Source organism: Salvelinus sp. IW2-2015, unplaced genomic scaffold, assembly GCF_002910315.2.
Source record: "Salvelinus sp. IW2-2015 unplaced genomic scaffold, ASM291031v2 Un_scaffold3386, whole genome shotgun sequence".
Lineage (NCBI taxonomy): Eukaryota > Metazoa > Chordata > Actinopteri > Salmoniformes > Salmonidae > Salvelinus > Salvelinus sp. IW2-2015.
This window is the reverse complement of record NW_019944668.1, coordinates 63,562-82,085: the sequence shown is the minus strand read 5'-3', so window position 1 is coordinate 82,085 and position 18,524 is coordinate 63,562. Positions and strand designations below refer to the sequence as shown.

Below are 18,524 nucleotides of genomic sequence, written 5' to 3'. Positions count from 1 at the left end.
GAAGTTGTGTAAAACAGCACAGACAGATCTTGAAACAGGCTAGAAACAGAGCAGCTGTGAGGGAATGTGTGCTTTGAACAACGATCTGCCCCTATTCATTAAAAAACCTTTATAACAAACCAAGTTTCATTCTTGTACAAACACTTTCATCCTGAACAAGAGGAGTGGCAGTGAAATAAAGAGAAATATAAAAAACATGGACTCGTTGAGGTGTGGCACTTTCTGGGTTTTTAGCTTATATCATGTAACTCAAACACCTTAAATGGGTGTATCGTCTAACTTTCCTTCACTAAAGAACAAAGTGCACTACGCATCTTTTTTTATTTTTAATGTACATTCTTTCACTGTTAAGGAAAACGTAAGTGACATATGGATCATAGTAAAAAGTAGCTTCAGTTTTGCAGAACATTCTGGCACAAAATGGCTTCTTAGTAGCTTTCCAATTTGAAGCGACGCCGTCCCCTCGCTCACAAATCTCTTCCGGCCCCTGTGAAATAGCCAAAATCAGTACATCTCCATCATCATAAAACATGGATGTGTGAGAGAGAAAACAAAATAGCAAATTAAAAAAGATACTTACCGACTAGGACAAAGATCCTCAGCTTTTACAGATGAGCCAGCACTGAAACTCTTGTCGACAAACTGCTCCAAGATGAAGTACGGCACGAGGGACGTCGATGTGATTTCAGCTTATGTCCATGTAAACTCTTTCGTATCCTGCAAACAAGATAATTATCATGTAAACAGTGACTTTCAATGTAATTCCAATGAAAAAAATAAGTGTGGAACATTTTATAGATCAAATCATGGTAAACAAGGAGATGCAGTGATTTTTAGGTAAAAAGTATTATATAATCACATTGGTCCTCGAACCACAATAGTTTCAACACCAGGTAGCGCCATATGCACTGCAGTAGTATAATGTTACCACCAGGTGGCACCCCAAGCTCACCCTTCTCATTGGTCACAGTGATGATGGAGGACCACCCACAGAAACTTCAGCAGCTGCAGAACATTTTGAACGTTTTCTCCCTTTGGATTCCAGGACCATGACTATGGCCTATTGATAATAGGAAGAAAAGATGATAACTTTTCTACAATCAACTAAGGAAATTCAGTATGTCAGTCTGATATTCTCAAGCAAAACATAACCTCCACGTGAGTACATTTCATGCCTCAGGTTAAATACGTTCATATAAGATATGAAAGACTGGGAAGAAAAACTAGAACGAACGTGAGTTACCTCATAGACAAACTCATGGTGGAAGTGGGTACTCCAGTTCTCTCAGACACCTCTCCGCTTCCTTGTTGTTCCAGAAGAAGATACTCCTTCAGCAACAGGGTCATCTGATACAAGTAGAGAAAGGGGATTATCCAAGTCAAATGTATGCCATTGTACACCGGAGGCTCATCGATGACAACAAAAAGGCCTGCTCAAGATAAGGAAGAACACATAATTCAGCGCAGCGGCTGAGATATTCACGTGAAGGGTGGCTTGTACATCCAAGTAGCCGTATAGGACGTGTCGTCATAGGGTTGCATCACTGGAGACATCAGTTAAAGCTCTAAAGCAGGTCTTGGAGTGACCCTCACCCTTTCATTAGTGAAAGCTCAATGAAATCACATTCCAATAACTTAATTTGGAGAAGCAGAACATAGACAGGATTTTAAATGCTGGCCAAAAAAAAAAATACATAATGACAGAGATAAGAGAAACACACACTTGACAAGGCTCATTCGTCCTCTCTAAATTTGAGGCAGGTCTTCACTCGCTGAACGAGCTGGGTGCACAGGTCTCTGCCACCCACTGTTCCCGCAGAGGTGTCCGATGCGGCAGGCCGCCTACATTTCACAGCACTGCGCCCGTCCAAAGGCCGCCCTATATGGAAACACACGGCGACCAGTCAGCGTGGAACACTCTCTGTCATAAAGTCAGTCAATCATTCATCTCTACTCTTTCATGGAATTAACCTCCCATTGGCATTATTTTCTTGCCCGGTTTATACCCTTCATTCCAAAACTCCCATAATAACCATCCTCGGTTTATACACCTCTCATTCCAAATCCCATAAACCATCCTCGTCGGGTGTATTCAGATTTCATATAAGAGTTTCTCAATGCATTCATAGAACTGATAGACTTATCATTACGTATACTCTGCCTAGCGACAAGCCACCAAACTATCTGTATCCAGTATGACACCTCCCAAAAGCTTTCAACTCATTGGTCTCTGTGAATACACCCCACCAAAAATTACAAAAGCCCCTCCCTTGAAAAAAAACACTAAAAGACCATTAAACCACCCAGGGGGGGGGGTTCCTCAAACTTTTGGGCGGGAGACCCCTTTGATAGCAATTCATCAGGGACCTCTCAATATCAAGAAAACAAACTCCAACTTTGAGTGGTGAATAAAATAAAAGTACTATGATTGCTGCAGTGCATGCTAAGTCTCAAGACCTGGGAAAGAAACATTTTAAAGGCCCCCCCTTGCATCGGAGAGAACATTTTAAAGGCCCCCCCTCTGCACGGAGAGAACATTTTGCCGCTGCTAAGCCAATTTCTGAAACTCCACAAATTTTCCCCAAAGTCAGGGCAATTTTGCAGTAGAGTTGAAAAACTGGTATTGAATTAAACTGAATCATTGATGGAGTACTGTACATCTCTGTGAAGCTCCCAGAACCCTGTTTGTGCTATAAGGGTATATGTAGATCCCCCTCAAGCAGCTCCATGATCATACCAATTAGAAATGTGAGAAGGGTTTCGTGTTTAATAATGACACCCAACACATACCTTGCATGGACACAGTCGATCTCCCTTTGTAGCCGTCTAAGTAGCTCTTGAGAGATCTTTGTCTTTGACAGCCCGGCAATGAATGGCCGACGAGCTGAAAGACCAAGAAAGACACGGTTACACACACTGGTCTCGAACACTGTTTCTCTGGTCACGCCAAAACGACAGAACAGGAAGTTTAGCTCTGCCAACAGAGAAATCAAAAATAAAGAGGACAGACTGAACTGTTGCCATAATAGCATGCCCATGGGCCTGAAATATCTTGACTGCAGCTCAATGTAATCCGTTGGAAATTAGCATCACGAACACATGTAGCGTAACTGATAGCCATAAACCATTATAGTAGCAATACACATATTTTATAACCTCATTTGATAATGAATTACTGCAGAGGCAAATAAACAACAAATCACCTACATTTAGCATCAAAGTAGGCGAATGGAGAGACCAGAGGCTGGATGGATGCAAAAACACTTGTGTTGTTTGGGATGAGGTGACAGTGGCAGTGTTTGTTGACATTAGTCAGAGGAGAGCGTGACGGGGGAGAAAAAAAAAAGCCTGAGAAAAAGAGCTGCCTTGCTGTTCTGGACAGGACAATCTGGACAAAGCCTGTTTGCTAACAAGCCATTGTGTCTGTGCAGACCAAGAGAGCCCCAAACTCATCTGACCAGAACCAGTCTGGAAAAGAGAGGAATGAGAGAGAAAGAGACTGCACAGTCGGGGGAAGAACAGAGAGAGGGTGGCCTTGCAGAAGTGAGAGAAGAGAGAGAGGAAAGTGTGAGAGAGGGATGATAAATAACCCTTTTATCAGCCTCCTACGCTGAGCTAGCATTTTGTGCCTGGCGCGCCGATGAGACAATGAGGCGAGAGATCGCATGTCTGCTCTGTGTGGACGGGGAGACAGAAAGAAAAGAGCTGAAACTCACCATCGCTTTCTTTCACAGACAGTCTCATCTACAGTAAAACCAGTTATTCAGGTGAGGTACTTTACACAAGTAAAAATACTTTAAAGCCTACTTTAGTTTTATACTTTACGACTTTTACGCCACTACATTCCTAAAGAAAATAATGTACTACATTTTCCCCGACACCCAAAAGTACTCGTTACATTTTGAATGCTTAGCAGGACAGGAAAATGGTCCAATTCACACATTTATCAAGAGAACACATGGTCATTCCCTACTGCCTTGATCTGGAGGATCACTAAACACAAATGCTTAATTGTCAATTATGTCTGAGTGTGCCCCTGGCTATCAGTAAATATATACAGTACCAGTGAAAGGTTTGCATAATTTTGATTTGTTCACCACTTTTTCAAGGGTTTTCTTTATTTTTACTATTTTAGAATAGTGAAGACATCAAAAACTATGAAATAAAACAATGGAATCATGTAGTAACAAAAAAAAAAGTGGTGAACAAATCAAAATATATTTTATATTTGAGATTCTGCAAAGTAGCCCCCTTTGCCTTGACAACTTTGCACACTCTTGGCATTCTCTCAACCAGCTTCATGAGGTAGTCACCTGAATGCATTTCAATTAACAGGTGTGCCTTGTTAAAAGTTCATTTGTGGAATTTCTTTCCTTCTTAATGCTTTTGAACCAATCAGTTGTGTTGTGACAAGGTAGGGATGGTATACAGAAGATAGCCCTATTTGGTAAAGACCAAGTCCATATTATGGCAACGAACAGCTCAAATAAGCAAAGACAAAACAGTTCATCATTACTTTGAGACATGAAGGTCAGCCAATACAGAAAAGTTCAAGAACTTTTAACATTTCTTCAAGTGCAGTCATTGTAAATAAGAATTTGTTCTTAACTGGCTTGCCTAGTTAAAAAATAAATAACTAACGCCCTATGATGAAACTGGCTCTCAGAGGACCGCCACAGGAAAGCACGAACCAGAATTACCTCTGATGCAGAGGATAAGTTGATTAGAGTTACCAGTAACAGCCACATCAACTATTCAGAGGAGACTGTGTGAATTATGCCTTCATGGTCAAATTGCTGAAAAGAAACCACTAAAGGACACCAATAAGAAGATACTTGCTTGGGCCAAGAAACACAAGCAATGCACATTAGACCGTGGAAAACTGTCCTTGGGTCTGATGAGTCCAAATTTGAGATTTTTTGGTTCCAACTGCCGTGTCTTTTTGAGACAGAGTAGGTGAACAGATGATCTCAGCAAGTGTGGTTCCCACCGTGAAGAATGGAGGAGGTGGTGTATGGTGTGGGGGTGCTTTGCTGGTGACGGTCTGATTTATTTAGAATTCAATGCACACTTAACCAGCATGGCTACCACAGCATTCTGCAGTAATACGCCATCCCATCTGGTTAACGCTTAGTGGGACTATCATTTGTTTTTCAACAGGACAATGACCCAAAACACACCTCCAGGCTGTGTAAGCTATTTGACCAAGAAGGAGAGTGATGGAGCACTGCATCAAGATGATCTGGCCTCCACAATCACCAGACCTCAACCAAATTGAGATGTTTGGGAGAGGTGGACTGCAGAGTGAAGTTAGCAAAAAAGCACTCAGCATATGTGGGAACTCCTTCAAGATTGCTGGAAAAGCATTCCAGGTGAAGCTGGTTGAGACAATACTTCAACTGGGCTTGATTGAGCTTGCCTGGCGCAGTGGAACACACAAAGTGGAAACCATGTCCACCTGGCACTCTAAAGCAAATGTATTTGAAAGCATTTCAAATACTGTTTAAACCCAGCTCTGTTATGCACACAGGGTACAGTACAACAACATACATTCCACACAGTAGTGACACCAAAAAAAGCATTGTATCTGGGACAACTCATTCACCAAATATTGTAATGAATTAACTGTTATGGTAAAAACATATTGATACAACAGTAGGTAAGATGGCGAGAAGTCTGTCCATAATAAAGCGCTGCTCTGCATTCTTAACACCATCAACAAGGCAGGTCCCACAGGCCCTAGTTGTCACACCTTGACTACTGTTCAGTCTTCTGGTCAGGTGCCACAAAGAGGGACAGGAAAATGACAATTGYCTCAGAAKAGGGCAGCACGGCTGGCCCTTAAATGTACACGGAGAGCTAACATTAATTATATGCATGTAAATCTCATGGCTCAAAGTGGAGGAGAGATTGACTTCATTACTGCTTGTTTTTGTAAGAAGTGTTGACAAGCTGAATGGACTGAGGTGTCTCTTTAAACTACTAGCACACAGCTCGGACACCCATGCATACTAGAGGTCGAACGATTAACTTGAAATCGGCCCTGGTTTTCATAACAATCGGTAATTGGCCTTTTTAGACCCCGATTACATTGCAATCCACTAGGAAACTGCATGGAAGGCTGACCACCTGTTACGCGACTGCAGTGTCAAAAGGACCTTGTGGCTGCAAGGAGCCAAGGTAAGTTGCTAGCTAGCGTTAAACTTATCTTCACAGAATCACTAGTTAACTTCGTAATATCATCAACCATGTGTAGTTAACTAGCTTGTCCTGCGTTGCATATAATCAATGRGGTGCCTGTTAATTTATCATCGAATCACAGCCTACGTCAACTTTGCCAAACGGCTGATGATTTAACAAAAGTGCATTCGCGGAAAAAGCACAATTGTACCTAACCATCAATGCTTTTCTTAAAATTAATACACAGAAGTATATTCTTTTAAACCTGCATATTTAGTTAAGAAATTCATGTTAGCAGGCAATATTAACTAGGTAAATTGTGTCACTTCTCTTGCGTTCAGTGCAAGCAGAGTCAGGGTATATGCAGCAGTTTGGGCCACCTGGCTCGTTGTGAACTGTGAAATCATTTGCCAGAATTTTACATAATTATGAAATAACATTGAAGGTTGTGCAATTTAACAGCAATATTTAGTCTTAGGGTTGCCACCCGTTCGATAAAATACGGAACAGTTCCATATTTCACTGAAAGAATAAACGTTTTGTTGTCGAAATGATAGTTTCTGGATTTGACCATATTAATGACCAAAGGCTCGTATTTCTGTGTGTTTATTATAATTAAGTCTATGATTTGATAGAGCAGTCTGACTGAGCGGTGGTAGGTAGCAGCAGGCTCATAAGCATTCATTCAAACAGCACTTTACTGCATTTGCCAGCAGCTCTTAGCAATGCTTGATGCACAGCGCTGTATGACTTCAAGCCCATCAACTCCTGAGATTAGGCTGGCAATACTATAGTGCCTATTAGAACATCCAATAGTCAAAGGTATATGAAATACAAATACAAATGGTATAGAGGAAACATCACGCGTCATCATTCCTATAATAACTACAACCTAAAAGTTCTTAACTGGGAATATTGAACCACCAGCTTTCATATGTTCACATGTTCTGAGCAAGGAACTTAAACGTTAGCTTTTTAACATGGCACATTTGCACTTACTTTCTTCTCCAATACTTTGCATTATTTAAACCAAATTGAACATGTTTCATTATTTATTTGAGACTAAATAGATTTAATTTATCTATTATATTAAGTTAAAATAAAAGGGTTCATTGAGTATTGTTTGTAATTGTCATTATTGCAAATGAAAAAAATATAAATCGGCATCAGATTTTCTTGGTCCTCCAATTATCGGTCAACCTCTAAAGCATACCCCACAAGACATTTTACACTGCTGCTACTCTATTATTATCTATGCAGTCACTTTAATAACTCTAACTACATGTACAAAATACCTCGACTAACCAGTGCCCCGCACCTCCTGTCTATAGCCTCGCTATTGTTATTTTACTACAGGTCTTTAATTTTTTGTTACTTTTATTGGTTACTCATATTTTAGTAAAAAACTTCTCTTTTTTAAGTAAACTGCATTGTTGGTTAAGGGCTTGTAAGTAAGCATTTCACTGAAAGGTGAAATACCTGTTGTATTCGGCGCATGTGACAAATAAGATTTGATGCCACCAGAGGTCTTTTCACAATCCCCAAGTCCAGAACAGACAATGGGAGGCGCACAGTACTACATAGAGCCATGACTACGTGGAACTCTATTCCACATCAGGTAATGATGCAAGCCGTAGAATCAGACTTTTTTCTTAAACGGGTAAAAATCACCTTTTGGAACCGCGGGGACTGTGAAGAGACAAAGGTACAGACAACGCATATTGCTGTAGGGTGGCATTATACATTGTGTATTGTAGATGTGTAGTGGTGTAATATTGCTGTAGGGTGGTATTATACATTGTGTATTGTAGATGTGTAGTGGTGTAATATTGCTTGTAGGGTGCATTATACATTGTGTATTGTAGATGTGTAGTGGTGTAATATTGCTGTAGGGTGGCATTATACATTGTGTATTGTAATGTGTAGTGTTGTAATATTGCTGTAGGGTGGTATTATACATTGTGTATTGTAGATGTGTAGTGGTGTAATATTGCTGTAGGGTGGCATTATACATTGTGTATTGTAGATGTGTAGTGGTGTAATATTGCTGTAGGGGTGGCATTATACATTGTGTATTGTAGATGTGTAGTGGTGTAATAATGTTATATGATGTATTGTTTATTATGTGATATAAGTGCTTAATGTGTTTGGACCCCAGGAAGAGTAGCTGCTGCTTGGCAACAGCTAATGGTGATCCCTAATAAATACCATGTTTGAACGTGCGTCTGTTGACTTTACAGTAGCGTTAGGAACGGTCAGATGGCTATTGTAACTGTAAATCTCTTACTTATTTTATACCCGCATATAGAATTTCCAAACAGAACATATGCGTTCTGTTCTGAGATACACTCTCTGGTTTGCATGCAGAACAGAACACAGAAGCACAACACAAGCATAAAAGACACCACACATACACACTGCAGTGCGCCTGCTAAGTCACGCAAACATTCACAAGGGCACACGGTCCTACACATTGGCCTCCACTGTCAATTAGACATGTTCACAGATACACCAAACACTTCTATTTTTAGACGGCGCGATATCAAACACACTACCTGAGGGGCTCCAGGTGTGTCCAACACCAGGTCAGGCAGCTCCCTTAGTAACTTGTCAAATGAGCTCTCCACGTCTCTACGGCTCAGCACGCGGCCACACAGGTCCGTCAACAGCCTGGACGTCAGCTCTCTGTGGCTGGCCTTAGCCTCCAGGCCAGGCTCACAGCCAGCATGGGCACCCGCTAGACATGGAGCCCAGGTTGAGTTCACCCAGGAGCTCCTACAGAGGGGAGAGAGGGGATGGATTTTGGTCAGATGGAATAAAGAGTCGGTCATGGGGAGAGAGAGAGAGAGAAGGTATTGGCCAAGAAGAGGGAGTGGGCTCATAGGGTCAAATCAGAGAAGAAGAACAGAGTTAATTCTGAAGGACGTAGCTGTCTACAGTCAGACAAAAGGCAGAAGCAGGTCCACCAGTGTTTAGGACACTAGAAGCACTAGTTCGCACTACAGAAACTCAACCGTTGAAATTAACCTACCGCTACTTCATTGGTGTCGCCGTGTTCAAAGTACTCCTGCACGATGGAGTGAGCGTCTTCTCAAAGTCCCCCTCCTCCAGCGGAGGAACCACGTCTCATACACACAGTTCTCCTGTAGAAACCAGAGCAATGAAGCCGATCAAGACTGGATACCAAAATACTTGTATAGCATACTTAAGGCCCCGAGTTCTCATAGGCAGGTAAAACTCAGGATCCTAACCATACTGTACCAACTCAGACGGTCATAGGTCCAATATAAAATGGTCCAATACCTGAGCTTCGTCATAGTTGGGGTCTTTGACGTCGACCTCCTCCAGGTCGTACACTTCTCCAGGTGGGCCCACACCCCTTGCCCCCCGCTCCACCTGACAAACAACAAGGACAACGCCTGTGATGTTTTCAAAACAGAAACAGTTTCATGGTGCAAAATAGTTTTAATCTGTAGCAAAACGAAAAAAATCATTATAATCTGGCAGTGCGATTTAAAGATGCATATGCAGAAATCGCTCCGCTTTCTGGTTGCTAAAAGAGTTTGCGACAAAACAAGCAAGTATAGTGTAGAGAATCATTGTACCATCTAAACCACTGAAGTGTCTTTTCCATAGCCAAAAAATTTTGTATTTTCAACTGCAAAAACAAAACTTAACAGGAAGCATAGAAATAGCCACATATACTGAACATAAATATAAAAAGCAACATGCAAAGTGTTGGTCCCATGTTTCCATACGCACAAAAGCGTATTCTCCCAAATTGTGTGCACAAATTTGCTTACATCCCTGTTAGTGAGCATTTCTCCTTTGCCAATATAATCCATCCACCTGACAGTTGTGGCATAACAAGAAGCTGATTACACAGATGCACCTTGTACTGGGGACAATAAAAGGCCATTCTAAAATTTGCAGTTGTCACACAGAATGCCACAGACGTCTCAGGTTGAGGGAGCGTGCAATTGGGAAGCTGACTGCAAAAATGTCCACCAGATCTCTTGCCAGAGAATTAAATGTTCATTTCTCTCCATAAACCGCCTCCAATGTCATTTAGAGAATTTGGCAGTACGTCCAACAGGCCTCACAACCGCTGACCATGTGTAACTATGCCAGCCCAGGAGCTCAACATCCGGCTTCTTCACCTAAAGGATCGTCTGAGACCAGCCACCCGGACAGCTGATGAAACGTGAGTAGTATTTGTCTGTAATAAAGTCTTTTTTTTTTTAAGTATAAAGTATATATATATATATAAGTGAGGGTGCCTATGCCCTCCCAGGCCCACCCATGGCTGCACCCCTGCCCAGTCATGTAAAATCCATTAGGGCCTAATGATTTAATTCAATTGACTGATGTCCTTAATATGAACTGTAACTCAGTAAAATCGTTGTTTATATATTTGTTCAGTAAAAAATAGCCACAGAATGCCTTTCTTCAGCAATGTGCATTATAAAAAAGGGGCTACTATTGATGCATTGCCCAGATTAAGGTGAAGTCATCCCTAGACATTGGTCTTAGGGTCAGTTTCGCATTTCCCCCACTTAGGGTTAAGGTTAGGATTTAGGGATGGCAAGCTGATCCTAGATCTGCATCACCCCAGAGCTTTCAAAAACATACTACTAACCAGTAGCCGATGTGGTCACCTGCAGTGGGTTGACATTACAATGCAGCCTACATTTGAACGCCACACAACCTGTGCTGACAAAGAAAAAAGGTCAACAGTACCCCATGTACAATATACAGCATGGCACACACAGCAGCATTCTGTGCTTGAGACAGGATGTCTCCAATACAACTGAAGTGAAACACGGAAAACCACCTTCGATCAAAAGGCTTTTCTCCAGAAAGACAGACAGAATATGACGTCATAGTGTCACAAAATACCAACAGGCAGACAGAGATACTACTGATTGCGGAAACCAATATGAAACATTACTACAAACAGGAATTGGCCTAACTATACAGGGGTACAGATACATAAATCATATTCCCTACAGACCTTTTATTTATCCATACCACTATGGTGGGCCTATAACTAGACAGGAACAAGTGGTGAGCACAAAAATACCCCCTTACTTCCTCTATATGACACTTCCTATATAGTGTGTGTTGTCAGACAGTATAGCACTTTAAAGGCTCAACTGGTGACATAAACCACATAAGCCTACATGTTTTAAACACCCCACCCTGCTATAAGTCCCACCCAGTGTGTGTGTGTGTGTTCCATTCCTCCTGTATATAGCTCTGCCCCTTTAGAATGTTGTTTGTGCCATGGCTGATTCTAGAACATCATGTACCTATTACCCTTGTTGCCCTGAGAGATTCCACCCATAGAATAGTTTGTGACGCTTCCAAAACCTTACACCACTTTAACAGTAGCCCCTAAACCACAGCGGGACCTAGACTGTGTTCCAAATGGCACCCTATTCCCTTTACTATAGTGAATAGGTTGCCATTTGGGACAGAAGCCCAGGCATTTACATTGACATCATGGCACAGTTCTTTGGTTACATAACTGAAATACATCTGTGCCAAGATGGTTCCTTTCTATCAGAAAATAACTAACTGTACTGTGCTGCAAGATGTTATTTTGGCAATGGGACTGACATCAAAGGCCAAGAAAGATAATGCGGTTTCATTTTATCAGATAAGAACCGAACTAACTAGTTCAAAAGGTGTCTCAGAACATGAGTACTGATCTAGGATCAGATTACCACCTTTCCACATAATCATATTCATTAAGATCTAAAAAGGCTAAACTGATCCTTTATCAGCACTCTTACTCTGAAAGTCACTGTCAATATGGAACCAGAGGTAAAACAGCTGGGGGTATGGCAAGCTACTCTGACTACATCCCAAATGACACCCTATTCCCTATGTAGTGCACAACTTTTGACCAGGCCCCAGGCCACAGGGATCTGGCTAAAAGTAGTGCACTATATATAGAATAGGGTACCCATTTGGAACACGTACTTTGACTCTGCTGAGAAGCAGCTTCCGCTCCAGTTATACATAACCGGTGAAGCGTCATGCATGTACAAGGTGATTACAAAGTAAATAGCTTATCACTTGAAGATTAATATGCAGGCAACTATAAGACTTAAAGGAGTCACTCATGTTATTGGTAAACAAGCCAGGCTAGTTGGAGAGGTTGGCCAACATGGGAAGGTGAGATGATGTTATCTACAAAAACCACCATGCTCTTGCTATCTAGGTAATTTATTGCCTAGTTTGCATGTCTTTGGACAAATGCTCAATCTTGTTTCAGTTATCCAAATCTCTTAGACCAGATATTATAATGTGCTGAATTATGGAGCCTCTATATAAGCAATAGATTAAATCTTATTTTTCTTTCTTTTTGACTCCAGGAAGGATCACACATCACCACAAATCATCTACAAAGTCAGTCACCTTCAAGGTCATAGGTCTAGTGGAAACTTCTAGGGGGGGAAAGCCTTCAGCGGATGGATGCCAAAAGGAGATAAGAGTTGTGTTTAATATAAGTGAGTGGGATCAGATCAGCCTCACCATGACTTTTTTTTAACATGCTAATTGGTTTACTACTGGGCTGGCATTGGCGAGGCAGGGGCAGGGACAGATCTCTTGGGGACTAGATCATGTGTAGCCTTGATTCCAGCCAACAAGAATATGGTGTGATCTCTGGTCACGCAAGACTTGGAACACAAAAATTGTAACTCTGTAGGCAATGATGGGCTTGTTGCTTATCAAGTAATGCAGCAACAGTATTAAACCTGTTAGGTATTACATTATTCTAGAAATGTTAACATCCCATTACTGGTCTTTGGTAGGCTTCAATGGCCTTACCTTCCCTAGCCGTGACTTCACGTGATCACAGTAGGCCTGTTAACAACACTTCATTACATAACCACATAAATAGTCACTCCCCATTCCTTTCTCTGATAGTCCTCTCCCTTCCATTTAACATGATATGTTTTTAACATCTACATAACTCCCCATACCTTTCTTTGGAAGTCCTCTTCCCTTCCCTGCCCGAGACTTCCTGTCCAGCAGTTTGCTCTTGGGGCGGTGGGGGTACGGTGCCATTAGTACCCGGGAGGGGTCCCATTATCGCTAAACGAGTCCCTCTCCCAGAGTCTCTAGAAGAAGTCTTCCTCAGCCTCCTCTTCGCTTGGGGCTTTGAGACGGGCCTCGTGGATACTGTTAGGTGCCGAAATCCAGTTGCCATTTATTTCGTTCTTGACGTTTTTGGTGATAATGCCGTTCTCCTCTTCGCCCGATAGGAAAGAGTCATCTCAGATCGTCTGCGTCTGTTGGCGGGGGGTGAAAGAGGTGGTGAAAGACAAGGTAAGAAGGCAGTTTGACTGATTGACCAGAAACACTATTTGCGATGTTATATTTAATGAGAAGGTTATGGGTAACTATGGTCATTTGATTTTCACAATGCATAATTGTCTTATAAACATAGTGTGTTTATAAATATAATGCAGTGTGTTATATTATAATGCATTATCACTTTAAAACTGTTATTCTCGACATATAAAATGTAAGGCCAGCAGAATACAAACATGATCAGTGGTTACAGAAAAGCAAGCTAGAATCACCAGTAATCACTGAGCTACTTCCGCATCAAAAGTCCAGACAGACTAGACTGGTAAAGATAACTTACCAAGGGGGTTAGCGTTCAGCCATGCCTCGCAGTCAGTTGCCATTGTTTAAAAAAGGAGATTTGGAGCAGCGGAAATGCGTGCGAATAAAACAAAAATTATGCAGACACCTAAAATGATAAAATAACGTTTCAATTCATGTTGATGTGTATTCATTTCATTGGCACATCATTGGCACCCCCCCTCGCCTGACCTAATTCATGCATTGATAAACTACAGACTAAATACAAATCTGTCAACAAAATGTTTTTGGACAGCAGCACAGCAAATCACTTTTGTCAGTCAATCGCAAGCTCCTGCTGCGACGACGCACCACTACGCAGGCAAAACAATGCCCGCATCGTTGTGCAGAAATCAATGACGAGATATTACACGGTAAAAATGGTTAGCAATGAAACAACAAGCGTTAAATACAGCTTAAAGTTGATGCACTCTATATACAATTCATATTTCAGGGATAATTTGTATATTGTCATTAGCTTTACAGTTATCACAAAGTTGAAGGCTGCCTCGGTTGTTGTCACTTGGCAGCCCAAGCGACGGGAAAATGCACGACAACAACAAAGCCAGCTATATTACAGTAGGTAAAATCATTTATCGTCGACTTAGAAGAGCTGCTCCATAATGTCATACATTAGCTGTCTACCTCTTGCGTGTCCAAAGGAAAATCACTGACCGTGTCTGCCGTTGATGTGGTTTTAAATMCTGTTGTTTTTATGTTGTACACCCAGCAACACTTGGCATATAATTGTGTTTGAGATATCCGATTGGCTGACCTTGCAAACGTGTTGTACAGAGGGCACCAATCAAAATCCCGGATGAGASCTGGCTTCTCGTATTTTCTGTAGGGTCGACTTCCTAATGATGTAGTGCTGCCCCCTATCGTGGAGAAAAGGTCAAATAACTTTCATTGTTGTATTTGAAACCCAACAAAATAAGCATAAATTCGTGGAAAATGTTAGACCCTAAAATAGCTAGAACATTTTGTTCACTATAGTGTAAGGCCAAGGGTTCTCAACTTTTTGGATGCTGGGACCCCTTTTGTGATATAAAATTCATCAGGGACCCCTATAATCAGAACACAAATAAAATAGCATACAACGGAGTACTATGACTGGCAGTGCATGGCCGGATGAACAAATCTCGGCCCTGGGAAGGAACATTTTAAAGACCCATACCTTGTCATCATTTAGCAGTTTTCAAGCAAATTTCCTGCAATTCTGCACATTCTGTTATGGGGCAGAGAGATGTTTTTGTTGTTGCAGCTTTAAAGCTAATATCAATCAAATGTATTTATAAAGCCCTTTTTACATCAGCCGATGTCACAAATGCTATACAGAACCCAGCCTAAAACTCCAAACAGCAAGCAATGCGATGTAGAAGCATGGTGGCTAGGAAAAACTCCCTAGAAAGGCAGGAACCTAGGAAGAAACCTAGAGAGGACCAGGCTCTGAGGGGTGGCCAGTTACTCTTCTGGCTGTGCGGGTGGAGATTATAACAGTACATGGCCAAGATGTTCAAACATTCATAGATGACCTGCATGGTCAAATAATAATAAACAGTGGTTGTACACGGTGCAACAGGTAGCAACTCAGGAGTAAATGTCAGTTGGCTTTTCATAGGGGGTCATTCAGAGTTAAGACAGCAGGTGGCGGTAGAAAGAGAGAGTCGAAATCAGCAGGTCCAGGACAAGGTAGCACATCCAGTGAACAGGTCAGGGATCCATAGCAGGCAGAACAGTTGAAACTGGGAGCAGTACGACGACCAGGTGGACTGGGTGACAGGGAGGGTCATCAGGCCAGGTAGTCCTGAGGCATGTTGCTAGGGCTCATGTCCTCAGAGAGAAAGAGAAAGAAGGAGAAGAGAAAGAGAGAGAGAGAAGAGAATTAAGAGGGAGCATACTTTAAATTCACACAGGATAAGACAGGAGAAATACTTCCAGAAATAACAGACTGACCCTAGCCCCGACACATAAACTATTGCAGCATAATTACTTGGAGGTGATTACAGGAGGGGTCGGGAGACACTGTGGCCCGTCTGACTATACTCCCGGACAGGGCAACCAGGCAGGATATAACCCCACCCACTTTCCAAAGCACAGCCTCCACACCACTAGAGGGATAACTTCAACCACCAACTTAACATCCTGAGACAAGGTTGAGTATAGCCCACGAAGATTCCCCCACGGCACGAACCCGAGGGTGGCGCCAACCCGGACGGAGATCACGTCAGTGACTCAACCACTCAAGTGCAGCACCCTTCCTAGGGACGGCATGGAAGAGCCCAGTAAGCCAGTGACTCAGCCCCGTAATAGGGTTAAGAGGCAGAGAATCCCAGTGGAGAGAGTAGAACCGGCCAGGCAGAGACAGCAAGGGGCGGTTCGTCCTCCAGTGCCTTTCCGTTCACCTTCACACCCCTGGGCCAGACTACACTCAATCATAGGACTCTGAAGAGATGAGTCTTCAATAAAGACTTAAAGGTCGAGACCGAGCCCTACGTCTCTCACCATGGATGGTAGAACGACCATTCCATAAAAATGGAGCTCCAATAGCAGAAAGCCCTGCCTCCAGCTGTTTGCTTAGAAATTTAGGAACATAAGGAGGCCTGCGTCTTGTGACCGTAGCGTACGGTAGGTATGTACGGCAGGACGAATGGAAAGATAGGTGAGAAGCAAGCCATGTAATGCTTTGTAGGTTTAGCAGTAAAAACCTTGAAATCAGCCCTAGCCTTAACACGAAGCCAGTGTAGAGAGGCTGCATGGGGTAATATGATAACATTGTTGGGGTTTAGTCAAAGATTCTAGCACGACTGAATTATCCTGCAATTCTACACATTTCGCCAAGAGGCCGAGATAAAACTTAGCATTTTGAAGCTTAAATACAGCACATGATGTAAAAAAATATATATTGGGGGATAAAGAAGTATTGAGTTGAAATATATTGGGTGAAGTAGGTACTGTGTGTGGATACCAATATCCGTGTGAGTGTCACGACTCCTACCGAAGGTAGCTCCTTCCTGTTCGGGTGGCACTCGGCGGTCGTCGTCACCGGCCTACTAGTTGCCACTGATTCCTTTTCCCTCCTTTTCTGTTTATTAGTTGCACCTGTGTTTAGTTAGGCTAATTGGTTGGGCTTTATTTTCCAGCCGGCCCGCCTGCTGTTGTGTGGGATTATTTCAGTGTACACGGCTGTAGGTCACGGTGGTCCGTGTGTTTGTAGTTTTGCTGGACTGTTTAAAGTTCCCCGTGTTTGGGGCATTTGTTTGGGTTGGCGTCTGTTCACCGTTGTGGTGCATTAAAAAGTAGCGCTACCCTGAACTCTCTGCTTCCTGCGCCTGACTTCTTCCTCGCTAACCCCGGGGTTACAGTGAGCTTCCAGGCCCATTTTGCCCAGGGTGAAGAACATACAGTACCAGTCTCAAGTTGTGGACACACCTACTCATTCCAGAGTTTTTCTTTATTTTTCCTATTTTCTACTTTGTAGAATAATAGAAGACTCCAAAACTATGAAATACACATATGGAACCATGTAGTACCAAAAAGCTTTAAACAAATCAAAAAATATTTGAGTTTTCTTCAAAGTAGCCACCTTTGCCTTTATGACAGCTTTGCACACTCTTGGCATTCTCTCAACCAGCTTCACCTTGAATGCTTTTCCAACAGTCTTGAAGGAGTTCCTACATATGCTGAGCACTTGTTGGCAGCTTGTCCTTCACTTGCGGCCACTCATCCAAACATCTCAATTGGGTTGAGGTCGGGTGATTTGTGGAGGCCAGGTCATCTAATGCAGCACTCATCACGCTCCTCTGCTCAACATAGCCCCTTACACACAGCCTGGAGGTGTGTTGGATAATTCTCCTGTTGAAAAACAAATTATAATCCCACTAAGTGCAACCAGATGGGAATGTTTGTATTGTTGCAAGAATGCTGTGGTAGCCATGCTGGTTAGTGTGGCATGAATTCTAAATAAATCACTGACGGTGTCACAGCAAAGCACCCCACACAATCACCCTCCTCCCCATGCTTCACGTGGGAACCACACATGCAGAAATCATCCGTTCACCTACTCTGCATCTTTTTTAAATTTATTTTAAATTTAACCTTTACTTAAGTAGACAAGTGTTTAACTAGGTAAGTATTTAACCAAAAGGTTGGAAACAAAAATATCAATTTGGACTCAAATTTGCTTGTGTTTCTTTGGTCCAAGCAAGTCTCGTCTTATTATTTGGTTCCTTTAGTAGTCGTTTCTTTTGCAGCAATTCGACCATGAAGGCCTGATTCACGGCAGGTCTCCTCTGAACAGTTGATGTTGAGATGTGTCTGTTAATTGAACTCTGTGAAGCATTTTATTTGGGCTGCAATTTCTGAGGCTGGTAACTCTAAATGAACCTTATCCTCTGCAGCAGAGGTAACTCTGGGTCTTCCTTTCCTGTGGCAGTCCTCATGAGAGGCCAGTTCATCATAGCGCTTGATGGTTTTGGCGACTGCACTTGAAGAAACTTTCAAAGTTCTTGAAATGTTTTGCATTGACTGACCTTCATGTCTTAAAGTAATGATGGACTTTCGTTTCTCTTTGCTTATTTGAGCTGTTCTTGCCATAATATGGACTTAGTCTTTTACCAAAATAGGGCTATCTTCTGTTATACCACCCTACCTTGTCACAACACAACTGATTGTCTCAAGCG

General features: G+C 42.3%; 1 protein-coding gene across 1 annotated transcript; it reads right to left on the bottom strand.

Annotated features, from left to right (window-relative positions):
- Positions 1 to 345: 345 nt before the first annotated feature.
- Positions 346 to 14,574, bottom strand: pdcd4b (programmed cell death 4b). Its single transcript, XM_070441062.1, is given in 28 exon segments — positions 346 to 453; positions 455 to 487; positions 581 to 660; positions 662 to 717; positions 953 to 983; positions 985 to 1,015; positions 1,017 to 1,060; positions 1,244 to 1,274; positions 1,276 to 1,317; positions 1,319 to 1,347; positions 1,770 to 1,787; positions 1,789 to 1,879; positions 2,791 to 2,812; positions 2,815 to 2,884; positions 8,736 to 8,890; positions 8,893 to 8,913; positions 8,916 to 8,955; positions 9,212 to 9,255; positions 9,258 to 9,302; positions 9,305 to 9,323; positions 9,484 to 9,553; positions 9,555 to 9,576; positions 13,176 to 13,243; positions 13,245 to 13,348; positions 13,350 to 13,469; positions 13,471 to 13,484; positions 13,844 to 13,951; positions 14,488 to 14,574. Coding segments are annotated over 27 exon segments (1,368 nt in total). The 5' UTR covers positions 13,887 to 13,951; positions 14,488 to 14,574; the 3' UTR covers positions 346 to 428.
- Positions 14,575 to 18,524: the final 3,950 nt, after the last annotated feature.